The sequence below is a fragment of the Sceloporus occidentalis genome, unplaced genomic scaffold (genome assembly GCF_023333645.1).
Source record: "Sceloporus occidentalis isolate IW3139 unplaced genomic scaffold, rSceOcc1.0.p SCAF_8, whole genome shotgun sequence".
NCBI lineage: Eukaryota > Metazoa > Chordata > Lepidosauria > Squamata > Phrynosomatidae > Sceloporus > Sceloporus occidentalis.
In genome coordinates, this window is record NW_028316988.1 from 53,832,290 (window position 1) to 53,853,442 (window position 21,153).

Below are 21,153 nucleotides of genomic sequence, written 5' to 3' on the forward strand. Positions count from 1 at the left end.
CAGCTAGAGAGAAGGGACGGATCCGGGATGGGGCAGAGGAGATCCTGGGTTGAGAGAGGAGACTTTGGCTACCAGAGCGGAGAGTGCGAGTAGGGATGTAGGGAGAGAGAAGATCAGTTAAATAAAGAGGGGCCAGCCCATGCAGGGCTTTAAAGGTGAGTAGCAAAAGTTTGTACCTGATGCGGAAAGGAAGAGGGAGCCAGTGAAGGGAAGACAACAGAGGGGAGACATGATCACAACGGCGAGCGAGTGAAATAATGCGTGCCGCTGAATGCTGAACAGAAATTAATGGGTGGAGGTGAGAGAGAGGAAGCCCTGCCAGGAGGAGGTTACAGTAGTCTAATCGTGAGACCACTAGGGCATGGACCAGTGTCTTTGCGGTAGAAGCTGAGAGATATGGACAGATTTTGGCGATATTATAGAGAAAAAATCTACAGACTTTGGCTGTAGTCTGGATCTGTGGGATAAATGACAAAGAGGAGTCAAAGATGAAACCGAGACTGCGGGCTTCCTGGACCGGCTGGATCGAGATGTTATTGACGGAAATAGAAAAGGAATAGTGAAGGGTGGGCTTAGGAGGGAAAACAAGAAGCTCAGTCTTGGACATATTGAGCTTCAGACGCCGATGGTGCATCCAGTGGGAGACAGCTGTTAAACAGGATGACACTTGCTGCTCTAGCTCTGGTGAAAGATTAGGGGTGGAAAGGTACAGCTGGGTATCATCGGCGTAAAGATGGTAGGAGAAACCAAAAGAACTGATAAGTTTGCCAAGGGAGAGTGTGTATAAAGAGAACAGAAGGGGACCCAAAACAGAGCCCTGAGGAACTCCAACAGATAAGGGGACAGAAGACGAGGTCTGACCACCCGAGACCACTGAAAAAGATTGATCTGACAAATAAGATGTGAACCAATCGAGAACAAGGCCCGAGAAACCAAGGTCAGAGAGTACATCTATTAGGAGACAGTGGTCCACGGTGTCGAAGGCCGCAGACAGATCGAGTAGGACAAGGATAGAATAAAGGCCATTCGCCTTGGCCCGCAAAAGATCATTTGAGATCTTAGTAAGGGCCGTCTCTGTGGAGTGCCGTGGGCGAAAACCAGACTGGAAGGGATCCAGAATGGAGTTGGTTTCAAGAAACTCAAGACAGCATGAATAGACGACTCGTTCCAACACCTTGGAGAGAAAAGGAAGAAGAGAGATTGGACGATAGCTAGCCAAGGAAGAGGGGTCGAGAGAGGGTTTTTTCAGGATAGGGGAAACTAAGGCATGTTTGAAGACTGAGGGGAAGGAACCCGAAGAGAGAGAGAGATTAAAGATATAGAGGAGGGAGGGTAACAAAGAGGGGGCTATAGAGATTAGAAGACGAGAAGGAAGTGGGTCAAGAGAACAGGTGGTAGGTTTGGATGAGTTCAGCAGCGAAGAGAGTTCTTCCAAAGAAACAGGAGGAAACACAGAGAGTTTATTAGTAGGAGGGGCGAGGAGATTAGTGGTGGGAGCCAAATCAAGAAGAGTTAACTCAGAACGAATGGTAGTGATCTTTGTAATGAAGTAGTTGGCGAAGTCGGAGGGAGAAAATAGTGGAGAGACGGAGGGAGGAGAGGGTTTTAACAGTGTGTTGAAACAGGAGAACAAGCGCTGCGGGCGCCTCTCGTTGGCGCAGATCAATGATTTGAAGTAGTCTTGTTTTGCCATCGACAGAGCGCGTGAAAAGGATAAAAGAACGAACTTAAAATGGATAAAGTCAGCCCACTCCCTGGACTTTCTCCAGAGACGTTCGGCTGCTCGGGAGCAGGACCGGAGAAATCTAACAATGGGAGTGATCCAGGGCTGGGGCCTAGTCGTAGAGGAAGAGGAGGACACGCGCATAGATACTGGGGCAAAGCTGTCAAGAGTTGAAGAGAGAGTAGAATTCAGTAAAGACATAGCTGAGTCAGCAGAGTCCCCAAGATTGAGAGAAGCGAAGGATGAATCCAAGGACTGAGTGAGATGGTTAAGGTTAAGAGAATGAAGATCACGGAACTGGCGGAGGACGGTATGACGGGGAGGTGGGATGTAGGTAAGAGTAAAGGAAAGTAGGTGATGGACAACTACTACTACTACTACTACTACTACTACTGTCTTGTCAAGTTGAAGGCTATAACATGAAGGTTTCTCTTTTTAAAAATGTCCAGCATGGCATCTTGAGATGCCTGTCAGTTTATTGGTACCAATTTGATTATAATCATTTTCTGTGTTAAAAGCACAGAGCTTTAGAAACGAGCGACTTTAGAAACTTTACAGCAGGGCTAGGCAATGCTGATGAATCTAGGGGCCAATTGTCTGACTTTGGGAAGCTGCCTTCCACTCTGGTGCCACACAGATTGCTAGAAGTGTTTCCAAAAACCAAAAACCACTTCTAGTTTTGAAAAATGGGAATGTTTTAATTGTAAAAGAGTGAAGGATCCCTTGCGACTTACTGTACTTTACAAGTGCCTTGCCACTCCTAGCACTTTCCAGAGAAGCAGGTAACTCTAAAAATTCAGCATAGTGCCCCCCCCCCCCAAAAAAAAAGCTTTATGTGCCATACGGCACCTCAGAGACATACTTTGCTCAGCTCTGCTTTCCAGTTTTGCTTCCCCATTTGCTAACAGACTGATCCAGGATCCAGTCCAGTAGTCTCCCTCTCCCTTGCCTCCGAACCCTCTCAAAAAGCCATTTATGTGAAGTGCACTGCTGTCCTCTTGCTTGCCATGTGCTGCCATGCTCCCTTGGATCAGAACTGCTGTCTGCTGTAGCACATTTGTCAAAGATTTGGCTTGCACTGCTGCAGCTTTCTCATGTGAATATTCCCAGTAGACTGTGGTCATATTCCTCCTGAAGTCAATGGCAAATAAAAGTCTCAAAGACCTCAGGAGGCCCTGAGCTTCTTGTTTAAGTAAGAATTCAATGTCAGGCTCCCTGCTATACAAGGTGGAATACATACAGGTGCAAAACCAGCATTTCTACTGACCCTTCTCCCTATAGAGAAAAGCAACGCAACTGACACTGGTACAGATATGACTGAGGTATATATACAGCAGATCAATCACTGACTAGATGCACTTATAGAAACTATATACACTGATTTTAAAGGAATTACGCTGCCTGTCAATATATTTCCAGAATGAATTCAAGAAGGCAGTAATGACATTTGAAGCCCTAAACAACTTGCAACCTTAATATTTGAGGCAGCATCTGTTCCTGTACAGTTCTTCCTGAGGAATGAGACCTACTGGAGGGCTATTCCTCTGCATCTACACTGCAGAATTAATGCAGCTTGACACCACATTAACTGCTATGGCTCAGTGCTATGGAAATCTGGGATTCAAACTGAATCAAACTGAATAACTTTATTATGGTCGAAGACTAGCAGTTGAAATCTGGGATTTGTAATGTTATAAGATATTTAGACTTCTCTGTCAGAGAGCTCTGGTGCCACAACAAACTACAAATCCCAGGATTTCATAGAACGGAGCCATGCGGTGGTGTCATTAGAGGGGATGCAGTGGTGCAGCCTGCTCTGGGTGACACCCTAGAAGAGGGGTGACACCAGATTGGGCTGTCCTCCCACTGGGGTGTGTTTCAGTATTACCAGCCCTGTTTCGACATGGCAGTGACAGTTCCTCTTGAGGAGCCACTGCCACCTTGGGGAAGGACATGGCTGAGGGCGCCCAGTCCTGCTTCCCTGCACTGGCAGTGATTCCTCACAAGGAGCTGCCACCACTGCAGAGGGAAAAACCAAGTACCCCCAGCCCTGCTTCCTCACAGTGGCAGCAGCTTCTCAAGAGGAGCCACTACCACCATGGGGAAAGAGAAGGCCAAGGGTCAGGTACCCCTAGCCTTCCTTCCCCATGCTTTGGCAGTCTTCTCATCAAGAGGCTACCACCACCATGGTGAAGGAGTAGGGATGAACATGGCCTTTTGGCCACATCTCCCAGGTGACACCAGGAATAGCAATGCCACTAGAGCCATGACAGGTAAAATGTTGCCAAATTGCATTAATTCTGCAGTGTGGTAACAATCTGGGTCCCTCCAGTTTGAGCAAAACATTGTCTGGAGGCAGCGGGGAGAAGTCCTTCTCTTCTGTGGCACCTTATTGTGAGATAGCCTTCCTGTCAGAGCTTGACTAATGCCAATACTGGTTTTATTAAAGCCTTTGAAGGCTAATAATTTCAACCACATTTGTATACATACAGGGTTTTAGATCATTTTAACTTTTAAAACTATTTAACTTTTTTATTAGAAAAATCAGTTGTTTAGTATCTTTTAAGGGTTGAATTATGTTTTATTATGCTAAAATTAAAATAGCTTAAAATTATTTTAGTGTAAGCTCCCAGAGATCTTGTGATATAAAGCAAAATAAAATATATTTTCAATGAATAAGTGTTACATTGCTTCACCCACAGTGCACAGGGCTTGTCTACACCTGGGAAAAATGCCACAGTCACCCCAAAGCTGGTGCTGACAGATTTCACAATGTATGGCTACTTCCAGGGAGGATCCATGATTTTTCACCTTTAATCTGACTTTACTCTGGAGTACTCAGAATGTGGTGGAGCCTCCTTCTTTGGAGGTTTTTAAACAGAGGCTGGATGGCCATCTGTCATGGGTGCTTTGATTGTGTATTCCTGCAAGGCAGGAGGGTTGGAATTTATGGCCCTTGAGGTCTCTTCCAGTTCTATGATTCTATGTAAGAAACATTGGTGGGGGACCCAAGGTTTCCACAAAATCCTAGAATGCCTCTGGTTCTTTTGGCCATGTGGAATGGGTCTGTTTCAGCTGATCCAGTTGTCCATATGCCAAGGGTTGCATCATTCCTCTTAACTAAGCAGTGCAGAGAAGAAGATGGAGGCCCTTTGGAGCCCCCGCCACTGGTTCCTTGCTGCCCGAGCAGTTCCCTGCGAGAGCCTACCTGGCATGCCATTGCTTCTGCTAAGGTTAGAACAGGGCACCTTTGTGATCAATGGGGAAGAGATAAAGTAACCCCATCCTTGATCATCACATGGTAGGATGCCTTGTTCTGACCTCAGCAGAAGTAGTTGCTGGGAGCTCCTGTCCATGAAGAAGTGGCATAAGTGGCACCAAGGGGGACAGGCCAGTGGGGCTGATGCTGTGTCAGTTGGCTGGTTCGTGTGCACAATAATGTGACATTACATTGAATTCGGCCAGTGTCTGTGGTTGCTGTCATGGTTGGTCTGGGGCCAATATGGGGCATAATGCTCCAGACTGGCTCCAGATTAAGTGGCCAGTGTAGACATACCCCATGATTCAGTAAGACCATCAAACCCACCCACATGCAGATTTAAGACTTGCTGACCTTAAAAGAGCAGCTCAATCAGTACCATGGATGGCCCAGAGAGCGGAAATCACTGAGTTTGTAGGTGGCTCCTAACACTAATAAGTGTTGCTACCAATTTATTTCAGGGGATGTCTCTTTTTGGATAATCTTTGGGAGAAGGTTACATGTTGAAGTTGGTCAGCCACTACAGGGCATCCTGCTGATGTTAGGCTTGACTCAGCAGTACTGAGAATGTACCCTCCAACTGTCCCAGTTTGTCAGGAATAGTCCCAATTAATCTTCTGCCCTCCCACTTTTTCAGCTGCTTTAAAAATGTTCTAATTTCTCTTTCTCCCTCCCATTTTATCCCTTTGTCATCAGCTTACTTCAATTGTTGCACACTAAGTTCAGAGTGTAAATATAGTTTGAACTCAATGAACTCAGCAGGGGGAGAAGGGAGGGAAGGAGAAATGGTGGAATGTTGCCCTTCCCAGTAGACTCAGGCAAAAGAAAACTGCTTCAGCCTCGCCTGGACTGTGTGTTTTTCCTCATTAACACCTTTTGCAATCCTGATCACAATCTCATGTTGCTTAGCCACAGGTGTCCTGGGTTTCATCTGCGAAATTTTGGAGGGTATGTGAGTAAGGGAGAAAGGCAAAGGTGGTGAAAAACCGAAAACAACCTACACCCAGAGAATGGTGTGAAGAAACAACAAAATTATTATTATTTGAAGCTGAACATTTCCCAATATTTGTCTACAAGAAATGAAAATCAATCAAATTTTCAGAGAGATAGTCAAGTTACTCTTTTGATTACTTAATTTGTAATCCAGTTTTAGTCCCAGTTTTGGAGAGGGGAAAAGATGGGATAGAAACAAACTAAACAACAACAACAGCCACCACAACAGTCTGTTCCAGAAAAACAACAAAGAATCTTATGGCACCTCTATGATGACTAGATTTATTTTACCCTAGGCTTTTGTGGCTTACAATTCCCTTCCTCTAGTCCATGGAACTCAATATCGATATATAGAAATATACACAGTATGTGCAAGCAGGGAAGGATCAGAGCAAAACAGAATACTGAAAAAGACAATTGTTCTTTCAACACTGGCCCCAACGAATTAGCACAAAATCCTGGCAATAAGTAAGGCAGTTAGCACATGATTAAGCAAGGGCATTCTGTCAGACACCAAGAGTGATCTGCACCTTGCATCTTCCATTTTGTGTTCCAAAATGCCCTTAGACAGAGACATCTTTGGCAGAAGCCAGCTGACCACTTTGAGCATTGCCACCCCTTTGCCAGCTGGCCAGAGACAGACCAGATGCAGGGAAGGGAAGCCGCTCACTCACTGGCATGAAGGAACGCTGAGCAGCAGCAAGCAGGGGAAACGGCACATGGCGCAGAAAGAGTCTGAATGTAGAATCAATTTTTTCTTTAAAAAAAAAAGAGTTTGCTCTCAGCTTGTTCACAGGCTCACCATGCATCTCCATACTCTATTCTGGTAACGCTCCCACCACATCCAAAACACCCCCAGCGCTTCATTCTGTAAAATCCTTTCCATTGGAATGCTTGACAAATGAATTGCACAAGACGCCACTGAGAAGGAATAATTGAGAAAAGCTACAAAAGCCCATTGGAAGAGAGGCACCCAAACAAACAGCTAAATGGAACACAGCAAATAGGGATAATTAGGTAATTATGCTCTTTCCCCCTCTGGTTGGCAAAGGAGGAAGTACTGTGGCAAACACAGTAAACACATCAATGTGTGCATAGATGTGTGTGTGTGTTTTCAGCCTGGTGGGGTACCCCAGAAATTCACATCTAAGGGGAATTAATAGGAGGAATGAGAGGAGAGGAGGACATCAATGCTAGCAGCTTAGTTAAGGCAATCAGCTGTCATAAATCACTTTTTTATCTTTCCAAGAAATCTTTTTTTTTCATTTTATGTAGCCTACCATCACTCCAATCAAATGCCTTTCTTCAAATGTGGCAGGTTTTTATGGGGAAAGTATTAAACGCTATTATATTTCCTCAGATAACTCCAGCTGGCGGGGGCAAGGGGGGGGGGGAGAGAGGGGAAGCCATCAGGTTTGTTTTTCTAAATATTCCCTGCAAACAGTGCGTAATTCAAGAGTGCATTTGTTGGCCATAAAGGTGTACAGCAGCATTTCTTTTTTGCAATGACAGTGCAGAGAGAGAGAAAAAGAGAGAGAGGGAGAGAGAGGGGGGAATATGCGATCTGAGTGCTAATGAGCTGACACTGCAGTACTGGAGCAATGTAGTATAGTGCACTACAAGTGCAGAACGGGGGGGGGGGGGGGGGGACACCAGCAGTGCCATTTTGAGGAATAGAAGTGACAGAACTTCAAACATAATTCAAATACTAATGGTAAGAAATGCGGTGGAGATTTTAATTTAAAACAGAAAAAAAGAAGTGGGGGGGGGGGCAGGAAGAAATGATATAGAGACATGTCAGTGATGGAGTTTTGCATTTAAGCTGCTCAGTTCCAATATATCCCAACAAAGATGTCTCATTCGTTAAGACTGAACCCCGCAATGGCTCTGTTTGTTTGGGCTTATACCCTGCTCAGACTCACAAAGCACATTAGCCTCCCTTTCTCCCAGAGGGATGGCGAACACCAACAGATGCACCAAGAATCTGCCTAACGTCCAATTCCACCTGTAGGTTTACGTAGAAAAGCAGTACTTGAGGGTGCAGGATTCCTTCACTCTCAAGAAACCGACAGGTATAAAACCACGATTAGAAACATTATTGAACAAAACAGAAAATAGCTAAAAGCTTGTGCAACAGCCAGTTCCACTGAATGCAGAATTTCTCCTTCCATATTTTCCCAGCTGAAATACACCAGGTTGCAGCAAACTGGAAACAACAACAGAGAGACGAGTTCTCTTGCACCTTGCTTGACTGAATACTCTTTAAACTCTAGATCACGGAGGGGAAATGTGTGCCCTTCCAAATGTCCCTGGACTACAGTTCCCATTAACCAAAGCCAGTATAGCCGATGGTTGATGACTGACTGGAGTTGCAGTCCAACAAATCCTGGGGAAACACATGCTCCTTCTTTAAATGCCTCATTCCCATTCCTCACTCCTTCCCATAAACCAAGATTTATTCATTCAATATAGTTTTGAAGGATTCTTCGACTCAGTACATGAGATTTAGAGGTCAGCTTCTCAGGTTTCAAGACATATTGCTCAAAGCACAGCCCTTTTAAACAAAGCTTGAGAAAGTTCTTTGTTTTCATGACAGTTCCCAGAATACTGTTTTGGACTATAGCTCCAACTGATCATACTGACTGGGGAAATCTCAGACCTATAGTCCTCACATGTAACCTTTCCAAGCACCTAGAACACATTCTGTTCACAATGTTAGGATAGAGATCCATTTTAAAGGGCCAATAGTCATTCATTGTGTTTTGAAACAATAATGATAAACCCAAAAACTACTTGGCTCCACAACCAAATATTTCAGAAGAGGTTTAAAATATGTCTGAACAATCTTTTGACAAACAGGACAGAATTTCCCCTTTAAAATGTGTTCCAGCCGTGAGAGAAGTGGATGTTTGCAATAAATTAAAACTTTGATCATGTTTCTTATTCATTTAAACATAATATTGTGGAATTAGGGATACTATTTAAACTAATCAATGGGGCTGAATCACCAGAAGTACTCTTGGATTTTCCTTCAGCGTGTTACAATATCTGTTATCATGAACGTTTATGTTAGGAACTTTTATTGGTTTTGTCAGAGTTCATCCTTCACCTGCCATCTTCATTACTGTATCTGGGTGAGACATCAGGACTGCCCTGTTAAAGAGCCCTAGCTACACGTCAGAGAACTACAATTCCCAGAGTGCTGCAGGGAAGGCAAATGAGAGAACAGCTTAGGTATGTAATGCAGATAAGTCCCAGTACTGAGCATCAGAGCCAATGTTACTTATTCTCCAACAACCATCTATCAATTCCAAGTATTAAAAAAATGTATAGTGACATTTGAGGAAAGATGTTGGTTCCCCCCCCCCAAAAAAAAAAAAAAGATACATGATGAACAGGAAACTTAATCCACCCACACAGACTAGGAATAAAATAAAACTACTACTTTATCGGTAAGGAACTGGCAATTTTAATACATTGTGGAGCAGTAGGACGTCATTCTTGGCAGATTGCTATGTACGGGCATTCTGACTTTTCAAAGACAATTACTTTCAGATCTGAGACGAGTAACAGCCCTTCTGGATATTTATCTGAAGTTACAAGGCCTTAAATGTTCACTGGGCAGGACCACAAATAATTTCCTCCCTGCTACAATATATCATCATGCAAGCATTTCATTCCAGACAAGGTCACCTTTCCCCATCCTTTCTTCCACTTACTTAGCCACAGATGTTACTGTTGTACAGAGTAGGGGTGGCAGAAAGAGTGGACAGAGGCAAGATCTTTCATTTTCTCTTATAATATTAGAGCTCTGTATTAGCTATATAAAAACATCCATTAGATTGTAGTACATCTACCAAATAAAGAAAAGCAACTTCTTCACAAACAGCACAATGGACTGATGGAATTCATAACCATGACATGGGGTTATGGCCATTAGTTTAGATGGTTAAGAGACAAATCCATATAAGAGAAGTAAGAATTGCATGGCACCTAGATGTTGTTGGACTACAGCTCCCAGCACACATCACAATTGTCTATACTGGCTAAAGCTACTGAGACTGGCAGCCCAAGAACACCTGGAGGGCCACATAATTTACAGAATATAGATCTAATAGTTGTTATTAGCTCTGTAAAAGGATGGATAATTATAACCATCTTCTTCCGATGTTAAGGAGCTACAACATTTGCCATAACCAGGATAACCAAAAGCAAGGAATGCTGAGAGTTGCATTTGAACAACATTTACAGGGCCACAGTTGCCCATCGCAATGGAAAACTGCCATGATTGAATGTGGTGTGCCTCCAAAGACCAAATGTTACATACAAGCCTATGGTGTACCTATGGTTTATTGATAAGCTTTCTGGGAATATCCAATTGGCCACTTGGCCAATATGTACTTGGCCAGGAATATCCATTCAGCAGAGCTGGGTGATTATCTCAGGTGGCAGATGCTAGGCATCAGAGCATGGGCTGGATGAAAGAGCTGTGTGCTACGTGGTTTACTCTGTACCCTTAAAACCAGCCTGCTGCCTTCCAGTGTGGTAGAAGATGCCACCTCATCATCACTGCTGAGGAAAAACCTTAGCGTTTTTTTCTAGCTGAAACAGAAAAGGGAGCCATGTTGTTCTTCATTTCAGGCAGCAAAATATCTTTGGTAGATGCTACAGCTGTTTCTAACTAAGCAGGATGCGAGGCTAAAATAAAAATTCATTTGACCCAGTCAAATTTTTATGTTCTCATACTGAAGAGCATTGGTGGGGAATTTGCTGGGTTACCAGTTTTCATCAGCCCTATATGTGCCCAATGGTTAGGGGTAATGCAAGTTGTTGCCAGGAACTTATGCAAGCTGCAGATTTTCCTTAGATGATATCATCATAATCACTACCACCAGATGTACTGACGTAATGTACTAAAACGTTGACTAATACCGCTATCCCCCAAATCTTGGCTACAAATTAATGGAAATTAATGGGAGAAGGTTTGGGGGAATATACCCTACAACTAGGGTAGAGTATATATGAAAGTACAATTATAAGGAGCCATCTAAATCAGGGGTGAGCAAAGGTTGGCCCTAGTGAACTGCAAGCTTGGGACACGATAGTGTAATGTCCCTGTAGGAAGATCATATATCCTTATAACAAGTACCACAAAGTGGGGTATGATCTTAAGCATCTGTAAAACCTATTCCATTCCAGATAGGCTGGCAGTGGCAACAGGACAGAGAAAAATAGAAAAGAAAAAGAGACAGAGTACTGCTTCACCCCAAGGAAGAAATTGCTGGCCAGACAATGTGGTCATTGCCACTGGCTCAGATGGCTTTGAAAAGACTTAGAGAAGTTCATGGGCAAAATAGCTGTCAGTACTTATTGCCATCTTGGAATCTTGAGATTCAGAGGTAATATGCCACCCAAAGGCACAAGGTCACTGACCGAACAGCAACGTATGTAAGTATGTTGCAGGGTGGAGAACTCTTTCTATTCCTTCTTTCAGGACACATGAAGATATTGCCACACATTCTCTCTCACACACCACAGCCAAACAGACGCTATGCGTTTTGTGAGCACTGAGCATGTTGAATGCTCATGGGACTATATTTGGGTGCCTCCTTGAGGGTTTGTCTGTTTGTTGATTTATTTGTTTTGCTGCTACTTCTCTAAATCATGGGGAGCTCTCTTTACCTCACTCCTCTTTTGCACTGGCCTCATTTGACTATCATAACTCAGCATTCAGTTTCATTGTTAATAAATGATTACTATGATAATGGGATTACATCAGCCTATCCCCAACTTCCTGATGATTACTTTAGACTATGTTCCAGTGTTGGCCTAACCATTGGCCTAGCTGGCTAGGAATGACAGAAGTTGACGTCCCAAACATCTGGAGAGCACCAGGATGTGGAAGGCTAGTTTGTTGTTAACTGCTCTCAAGTCAGCCTTGACTCATGGTGACCCTATGGATGGGACATCTCCAAGACCCCTCGTCTTCCACTGTTCTGCTTAGATCCTGTAGATTCAGGCCCATGGCCTCCTTGATATTGAGTCTATCCATCTGGTGTTGGGTCTCCTCACTTTCTGCTGTCCTCCATCTTTCCTAGCATCATTGCCTTTTATAATGATTCATGCCTTCTCATGATACGTCCAAAGTACAACAACCTCAGTTTCGTCATCTTGGCTTCCATGGAGAGTTCAGGCTCGATCCATTCTAGGATCCCTGGAAGGCTAGACTTGATGCTATAACTCTTCTTATGTTCATAATCTCAAAACAAGATGAGCAAATTATGAAGAAGTTACTCTTTGGACTACAATATCCAGAATACCCAATAGACAGCATGGTGATCTGGAAGTTGTAGGCCAAAAAAGTAACATTTCCAAGCTTGGAGAATGAGGAAGCTACTTGGGATTCTGGATGACAGCAACCTATGAAATTATTTAATCATGAAATGTGTGTGCCTTTGTGTGTTTGTGTGTTTGTGTGTGTGTGTGGGGGGGTCTTTTGTTTTATTTTTATCAATTGTCTCTCTCAGGAACTGAAGCATTTCAGGATAGTCCTACTATGATCCAAGAGGGAGCACAAATACATATACATATATTAAAAGTTAATAATCAGTTATTGTAGGAGTATAATGCCTTTGTTTTAAATAAATAAATTAGATAGTTAAAGGAAACTGTGTTTGAAATAGAGCCTTTTCAAGGGATTACATTCATTCAAGTTGCTCTTCAGACATTTGTATAAAGCTGTGCAGGCCAGCCATGATTATTAACATAACACCGCAAACCTATCATAACTTGAGCGGTGTGGTGCTGAAAAAGCATTTACAGTATGCATTGCCAACTGACCAGAAAGCTCCTGTTCTCATGCATTTCACAGCAGAAATGGCAAAACTGGAGAAATTGACAGTCAAAACTTTCCATGGCGTGGAGATAAGAACATGATCCTTGGGGCAAGCCTCCTACAAAGTTTCTGGTAAAAGTCACAGCTATAGTAACATGGTGAAAAAAAGAAAGCAAACCTTATTCTAAAAAGACTGGAAACCTTTTATTTAAATCAAGGGCTGGAAACATGTAGTCATGTAGCTAGTGTTGGACTACATCTCCCATAAGCTTCCTTTCTTATAGGCTGATATGCTCCCAGAGAAGCGTTTGCCATGTAACTTCATCCCACTCTCAGAGCAAATATTACAGAAGTCCTCTGACAGGTCTCTTTGCAACATCGACAAAAGGGCTGAAACCAATTTTAGTCCTAACACAGACAGGAATGGCTAGTCACCACTTATATCAGTCAGGCTGATTTCTATAGGCCTACCCTAGTTGGGACTCAAATGGGATTCAGCTCATGGAATGCAGAATGGTTTGTTTTCTTTGCCAGATTACTTCCCTTCCTTTTTTTTTGACTGATCCCCTATTCTAGAGACAGAAGCATCACCGTGATGCAAAAACACATGTGTTTATAGGGGTATAACGCCCCCCTCCACAGTCTTTCCAGACTGCTAAGCTTTCTGTACCATTTCTCCTCCTGCTCTCTAGTTCCTAAGGCATCCATCAGTTTGTACACTCACTGGATTTATCGGAACATTTTGTGCAAGACAAAAGGCTGTTTGAAGGCAGAAAGAAGCCAGTAATCCTATTTCCTCAAGGTCACTTTAAACAGCACCCTCCAGATTCCATCCCTGAGAGACATTCTTTGAGAAGTAATGCCCGCACCCTCCTTACATACATACACACACAACTGGACACAAATCCACACACTTGTAACTAGCTGGTTGCTAAATATCTACTGTCCAGGCAACACATGCACAGCCACAAATCTGATTTTCCGAAACGAACTCTGAGCTGCTTCTATCAGATTTGGGGGAGAGGACCCCAAATCTGTCCATATGTACATATTAGGAATGAAAGCTTTTATTAATTATAATTGACATGCGGGCAGCACTGCAAGACAAACTAGGTTTTTCTTTGGCAAGGCATAGTCAACATTTTGAGCTTCCAAATACGAACTGCAATTCCAGGTAGCTTATTAAGGTAAAATGATGGATTTCCCCCCTCCCTTCAAGAGGAAGGTGGAAGAGGCAGAACCAGGGTACAAAGAAGCAACTGTTATAATGAGAAAATCAAGCTAGTTACTTACATGCATTTGTTACGGAAAAACTGTTGGACGAATCCAGGTGGTCAACGTGGTAGTTCAAGTGGAAAGGTTTCTCTGTAAAATTTTGGTTCGTGTTGTATAACTGTACAGCAAAACGGAATGCGCTGTGCTCCTGGACTGTGTTTCTCATGAAAAGTCCTCCTGGAATGGAGAAGAAATAGTTTCTTTCCCTTCCGTTAATAACAGAATACTTTAAAAATGTATCCAGTCTATTTAGTCTGAGAAGCATTTTCTCAATCAGTCATTGAGCAATTCCACCCTTCCACATTGCAGCAATTCCACCCTTCTAGAGCAACAAATTACACATCCAATGCAATTTACAGGCAGGGCTTATTTTAAACACACAGTTTAGTTTTTCCCAAAGAGCACATACCGTTGGTTTTATTTTTAAAAAAATAATAATTCAAAGCTACAATCCTGTGTACACTTTTCTAGATGTAAGCCTTACTGACAATGAGTGAAACTGGCTTATAGCAGGAAATGGAGTATGTCTAGCCACAAGTCAGTCCAAGTTCAATAGGACTTGATCAACCTTGTACCTCTGTAACCGAACTAGGTTCATTTCTTAAATTTAGAAGCAAGTTCTCATGGTGTTCAATGGTGCTTACTCCAAGTTAGATATGTACAGAGCACTGAAACCTTTTTCACAGAAAAATCCCCTGAAAGCAGACATGGGGTGGGCAAGACAGGACTTTCACAGTGCAGTCTTTTATATGTCTAACCCTAAAATAAATCCCATTGTATGCAATGGGACATATGCCAAAGAAAATATAGGCAGCATCTTTAATACTCTTAGGGAGTTGTTAAACACTCAGGATCCAACAATCGTAGGTACACATATTCTGCAATAATCTCACTGAACTTGTATCTAAGCTTGGATAGATACAGGATCAAGCCCCATGGTTCCCAGTGTGGCATGAGAGCGGCAAGTGTGGTTAAAAAACCTAACCTCCAAGTCTAAACAGGAGGGTCTTGCATTCTCAAAATGTCCAAATGCTTTGATCATTCATCCTTTTCCAAAGAAGCACATAGGAGAGACACAGGTTCTATGCCCTGTTGAAGTTTTAAGGGCTATGTGCAGAGGTTTTCCTACAAACTGGATTGAACATGGTGCCAAAGTTGCCTTAGAAGAAGGGGCTGGGTGGAGGGGGGGGGAGAGATGCTAGAAAACTCCAAGGGGGGAGTTTTCAGATTTATTGAAGCACAATTTTATGTCAAATCTCCTCTTCTGTGTGTTTTGCAGCCTGCCTTAGGGGGAAACAACCTCCCTATCCTCCTCCCTCTGCCTGTTCCTTCTGCAGCATTTAGGAAAGGATGAAGCTAGCTGCAAAGAGAGAGAGAGAGAGAGAGAGAGAGCCCTAACAGAGAGAAGGTGCTTTACACACAAAAAGGGAATAAAACACTATTTTTAAACACAGCTTGGCATTTCTCAGTGCCCCAGAAGAACCCTAGCGGGTGAGGATTTTATTTTTTTATTTTTGTACATATTTGCACTCCTACTCATGGATGGGGAGGGGGGGATAAAAATAAAATTAGGAGCACATTTGATGCAGGGCTGGCATAGGCAAAATAGAGGAGGCATGGGCTGTTTCAGCCGTCTGCTCCTGTTGGTTTGCCCCCTTGCCCACCCCATGCCAACTCCCCCCCTTCCTTGCTTGTGCCAATTCCAGCAGCTCCATCTTATTCGTCTTGGCACATTTAGGTTCTTGCTCCCTCCATCCCAGGTTTTGGTAGGAATGTCCAAGATGAGCTCCATTACCAAGAAGAGTGATGCGGTGAGAGTGGAGGAAACCCACCACAGCATGACAACTGTAGGTAAAAAGATACACACACACACACACACACACACACACAGAGGAAGTTTTGCCATGGGCTCTGAAGGCTTCAGAGACAGAAGTGACTGGTATGTGAGGATCTGGTGCCACAGGGAAGGGGAAAAACAGTGGAAATTTGGCTTTTCCTTTCCATCTTTGTGCTTCTGTGGGAAAGAGTGGGTTCCAAAGCACGGTTTTATTAAGAAGCCCTAATAAACTAATCAGGACCAAATAACCACGCTAATAAAGAGGCTGCCAGTCACCCTCCTTGCCATCCCAACACAATTCCAGATCCATCACCAAGCAATGCAGATTGTGTGTGTGTGCTTTAAAGAATCGCCTGGGCTGCTTTTGTAAAATGCAACCTCTCTGCCCTGAAAAAAAAAGGGGTGGTGGTGGATGAAAAGCCCCCAGGGTGAATTTGCAAAGTAAGAGGAGCAGAGATCCAATGGAATATAGGAGTTTTTTTTAAGGGAAAGGGACAAACGCCTCTTCTCCACCTGACCTCAATTTTCCTTCCATCCTTTCTTCAATGAGACACCCCCCAAATAATGTTGGTGATGATGATAGTGGTGATGATGGTGATGGTGGTAGTGGTGGTGATGGTGGTAGTGACAATGATGATGATGATAGTGGTGGTGGTGGTGGTGGTGATAACAGCAATGGTGTTGATGGTGCTGCTGATGGTGATGACAGATAACAACAATAACAGTAATAAAGAGCTCCCTTACCTATACTGATGGTATTGGGGAAGCCTCCCCTCGCCTCTCCCAGGAGCCCCCCCAGCACCAAGAGGAGAGTCGGGGGCATGGCGGGTTGGGGGCTCCCCATTTTCTGCCCTTCCCTTCCTTTCCCTCGGTCTCCCCTTCAGGCTCTCCCTCCGCGATCCCTGCTTAGGTTGATCCCGGCCAGAGAGGCATTGGATCGGGCGCAAGAGGAGGGGAAACAGGAGGAGATGACGGCGGTGGCTCCGATCTGTGGAGTGGAATGGGGAGAGAAGCCCTCCTTCCTTCAGCCCTTTGGCTCCGGAGGGCTCATGGGGCGGGGGGCTGCTTCTGGCAGGGCTGAGGAGGGTCCCGATCGCCCCTGGGGAAGATGCCTGGACCGGAGAGCTCCGCGTGGCTTAAGGCTGAAACTTCATGGCCAGAGCCGGAGCCCCGCAGAGCCCCGCATCCTCCTCCTCCTCCTCCTCCTCCTCCTCCTCCTCCTCCTCTTCCTCGCCGCTCCGCAACTGCACCACTGGGCCAGGCAAGGCAAGCAAAGCCAGGCAAGGCAAGGCAAGGCGCTCAATTGGCCACGGCGCCCGCCTCACGTGGCCCTCCTCCTCCTCCCCCCCAAGGGCTGCCTCTCAGCCTGATGGCGAAGCTGGGGCTGAGGAGGTTCTCTGAAGAGGCTCCAAACAATGCCTGCATCCACACTGGAGACACAACTCGGTTTGGCCCCGCTTTAACTGCCCTAGATCAAAGCTATGGAATTCTGGGAGTTGGTGTTCGTTGTGGGCCCAGAGGGAGCGGAGTCCTCCATTGGGACTCTCCCACCAGCGGCAGGTGAAATCATGCTGGGGTTCAATCTCAGCTGTGGAGGAGCTGTCCAAGGTGCTGAACCGACGTTTGGGCAGGGACTCAAGGCAGCCTTATGGCCCTCAGCAGAGAGGAGCCCTTCCCCTAATGAAGGTCCAAAACACACTGCTGAAATAATCCAGTTTGAGACTGCTTGAAGTGCCCTGGCTCAATGCTAGAGAATTTCTAGCAACTTTAGTTCGGTGAGACACTGTGCCTTCTTTTGTCAGAGAGCTCTGGTGCCACAATAAACTACAGTTCCCAGGATTTCCCAACACTGAGCCAGGGCAGTTAAAGCAGTCTCAAACTAGATTTTTTTTTCTACAGTGTGTATTGGATCTATTTTATCTTCCTGGTTTAAAACTCACAGCAGATTCCCAAAGGCCCTTGGATGTGGGGTTGGGACTTTGCCAAGTCCCAGCCCTTTGCAAGGTCTAAAGTATGCCACCTACCCCTTTGGGGGCTGGGATAAATGCTGGGGGCTGGGTGGGTTCATCTGTCCAGACAGCAAGACCCCACTGCAACCACAGAGGAAGGACCACCAAATGCAAAGGCTGACAAGGCTCCTGTGCCTTTCAGGCCACAATCCTATACACCTTTCTCTAGGAGCAATCCCCTATGCAAGACACCTTCTCACAATTTCTTCTTGAGAAAACTGGCATAGGGTACATGTGCAATCCTATGTGTCAGTTTATTTTGGAGGAAACCATGTTGAGCATGAGCACAGTGGGACTTCTAAAAAATGAACCTGCAAAGAGTTTGTCTTACTCCACACATTACAAGGTATATGTGGCAGAAGCTTATTTCTGGTAGCATATAGGTTCCGGCTGCTGTTCCCAAAGGTAGGTCCTACTAAATACAATGGAGCTATGAAGTCGAAGGCTTTCATGGCTGGCACCCATAGATTTTTGTAGGTTTTTCAGGCTATGTGGCCGTGATCTAGAAGAGTTTTTTCTTGACATTTTGCCAGCATTTATGGCTGGCATTCTTCTAGAACACAGCCACATAGCTTGAAAAACCCACAAAGAACTACAATGGAATTAACTTCTGAATAAGCACTCATTTTGATTGTTTGACTAGGAGTAGTGGGGTACAAATCCTTGCTTGGTCACTGGGTGACCCTGCGCAAGTCATACTCTGAAAGTGACAGAAAAACAATGGCAACTTCCCTCTGAACAAATATCCCTCCCCCCCAAAAAACCTTGATAGGTTCACCTTAGGATTGCCACAAATTGGAGATAATTTGAAGGCACACAACAGCAACAGCAAACATTCATATCTGGGGTCTAGAGTGATGGTGATGGTTTGAAGAGTCATGTCCCTGCTTCTTTTTACTCCTTCTTAACTATCCGTTGCCCAAATAGTTAACTGGGAAACTTTGACCCTGTACCTCAGGGTGTGGATCATGTGGCCTTTAAATATTTTTAGACTGCAACTCATATGGTTTCTCGGCATTGGATATGTTGGATAATTTCCATCCCTTGATCTAGATGTTCTTGGACTGAAGTTCCCATGAGCCCCAGCCATCCTTATCAGTGATGGATGATGGCAGCTGCAGTGCACCAATCTTGGGAAGTCCACAGGTTCTCCGCTGCTGTTGGAGTTCTCCTTCCCTTTTGGACAATTCTTAACACACCCAGGAAGTGCCCTCTCCTCCTTGCTTCACCAGATGAAACTGAGCTACTCAAAGATGAATCATGGCTCACAGTGGTGATATTTTAAAAAGGGCAAAACATCTAGAGATTCCTAGAGAGGTGTTTTTTCATGTAAAAAGAATAGTGTTTTTTTTAATTTGTGGTTTTTCCACATTCACGGGGTTCCCTCACCCCTAACCCCAGAGAATGTGGAGGGGCCATTATATATCAGAGGAAAGGAATGGCAAAACCACCTCTTAGTATTCCTTGCCTAAGAAAACTAAAGCTCAGTCCATTTGCAGCTCCAGCAGTTAGTTCACACTCAGACATACTCCAAAGTTACTGTGTGTGTAAGAAATATATTATTGCCCAGCTCCATCTGCTCTGTTTTTACTTGTTCTTAGTGCTGTTATTATTAGAACTCACACAACCAACATGTTTTTCCTCTTCTTAAGAGGGTAACATTACCCAGCCTTGTATGCAAAGCAACCATTCAATATATATATTACAGAGAAACAAGGAATAACATAGAAAGAAAAACAGTAGTAGAGAAGAAGAGTGGGCAAGAAGGGAGCTGGTCTCTTATCCTGTTAATTTCCATAAGATCTAAATGATACTTAGCGGAAACTTATCAAGTTCCTCATGGAAGTAGCTGTCATGGCAGCTGTCAAGGAAGAGATGTTTTCTCCATATCCAGTTCCCTCCATCCTTTAAATTAAGAGTAGGTAACTTGATATTCTATAGAAGATTTGAAGTATAGCTTCCATAAACCCTAACCAGGTTGGCTCGAGTTTATGTACAGATAGGACAGTCTAAAACCAGAGCTTGGAAAAGTTCCTTTCTTTGAATGACAGCTCGTGACCATGATAGATGGCAGAAGTCTGGGAGTTTTAATCCAAAAATTAACATTTCAAGGCTCTGTTCAAAATATCAAGAGGCCCAAATTTGTCTTTACTTTTTAAAAAAGTAGTGAACAGGACAGAAAGTGTCCCAGCTTGAAACTACCCTAGAACAGATACCAGGTTATTTGAATGAACACTGTTTCCTGTATATTTTACTTATGGATGTAACCTCCAGTATTTTTGGTTGTGAAGGTGCACACTGAAACAAATGGAAATAAATATTTGGATTAGGCACAGGTTAGAAAAATACCCCACAAGGAAACATTAGACTCTGATGTTTGTAGGTGTTTCCCTCAGCAGGGTCCCTCATATGCATCCAGTTCTTTTGGATTACATCTTCTAGTATTCCTGACCACTGGGCATGCTGCCTAGGGCCTGAGTTCAGCAACATCTGGATAGGTTCCTCATTCCTGTCCTAGAAATTTCACTTTAGCCAGGATTTAATAGCAGTGGAAAGATGGACAAAACTTCACATCTAAACATACTGTTCTCTCATGTTTTTTCCCTTGAAATCTTCCAGGTATTTTGTGCAAGTGGGACCTCCAGCTTCACCAACGGTGAACACACGATTCTGACACACAAAGATCTCCTGCAAATGAACAGATGATTTTTTGAGAATGCTAGAGGGAACTTTTCCAGTGCTTCATTACAGGGCAAACCTATTTGAAAGCATTATACATAATTATACCTAAGGGAAGATATTCAAAGGAATTATTTTGCACATGCTCTCTCTCTTTCTCTCACTCTCCTTGTTTGGTTTCCCTCCCCCACATGACTACTGTTGCCATTGACTGTAACTAAAAGCCACTGCCTGCCTGCCTGCAGGGAAAGTCTGACTTTGATAATCTGGCCCACATTTCCATACTCTCCAGTATTTCACAGACAAAAATAGGGACATGATCAGAATGCTACAATGCTGATAGCAAGGATTACTACTTGATCCCTTCCTGTTTTGATAAAATTACCAGCTTGTTAGATGAAGGGAATGCTGTGGATATAGAATATCTTGATTTCAGTAAGGCCTTTGACAAAGTTCCCCACGACATTCTTGCAAACAAGCTTGTAAAATGTGGGCTAGGCAAGGCAACTGTCACATGGATTTGTAGTTGGTTGACTGACCTTT

General features: G+C 44.0%; 1 protein-coding gene across 11 annotated transcripts in view; it reads right to left on the reverse strand.

Annotated features, from left to right (window-relative positions):
* Positions 1-17,166, reverse strand: part of LOC149308930 (glutamate receptor 3-like) — a 201,266-nt gene extending 184,100 nt beyond the window's left edge. For 8 of the 11 annotated variants that reach the window (XM_089536721.1, XM_089536722.1, XM_089536719.1 and 5 more), the window contains exons 1-2: positions 16,667-17,165; positions 14,104-14,262 (exon numbers count right to left, since the gene is read on the reverse strand). In XM_089536721.1, the coding sequence (XP_089392847.1) occupies positions 14,104-14,262; positions 16,667-16,766 (259 nt within the window). In that variant the 5' untranslated portion in view covers positions 16,767-17,165. Of the gene's footprint in view, positions 1-14,103; positions 14,263-16,666 lie in introns of those variants that run through there. The other 3 variants (XM_089536725.1, XM_089536724.1, XM_089536726.1) reach the window with 2 other exon arrangements.
* Between the last annotated feature and the right edge of the window lie 3,987 nt (positions 17,167-21,153).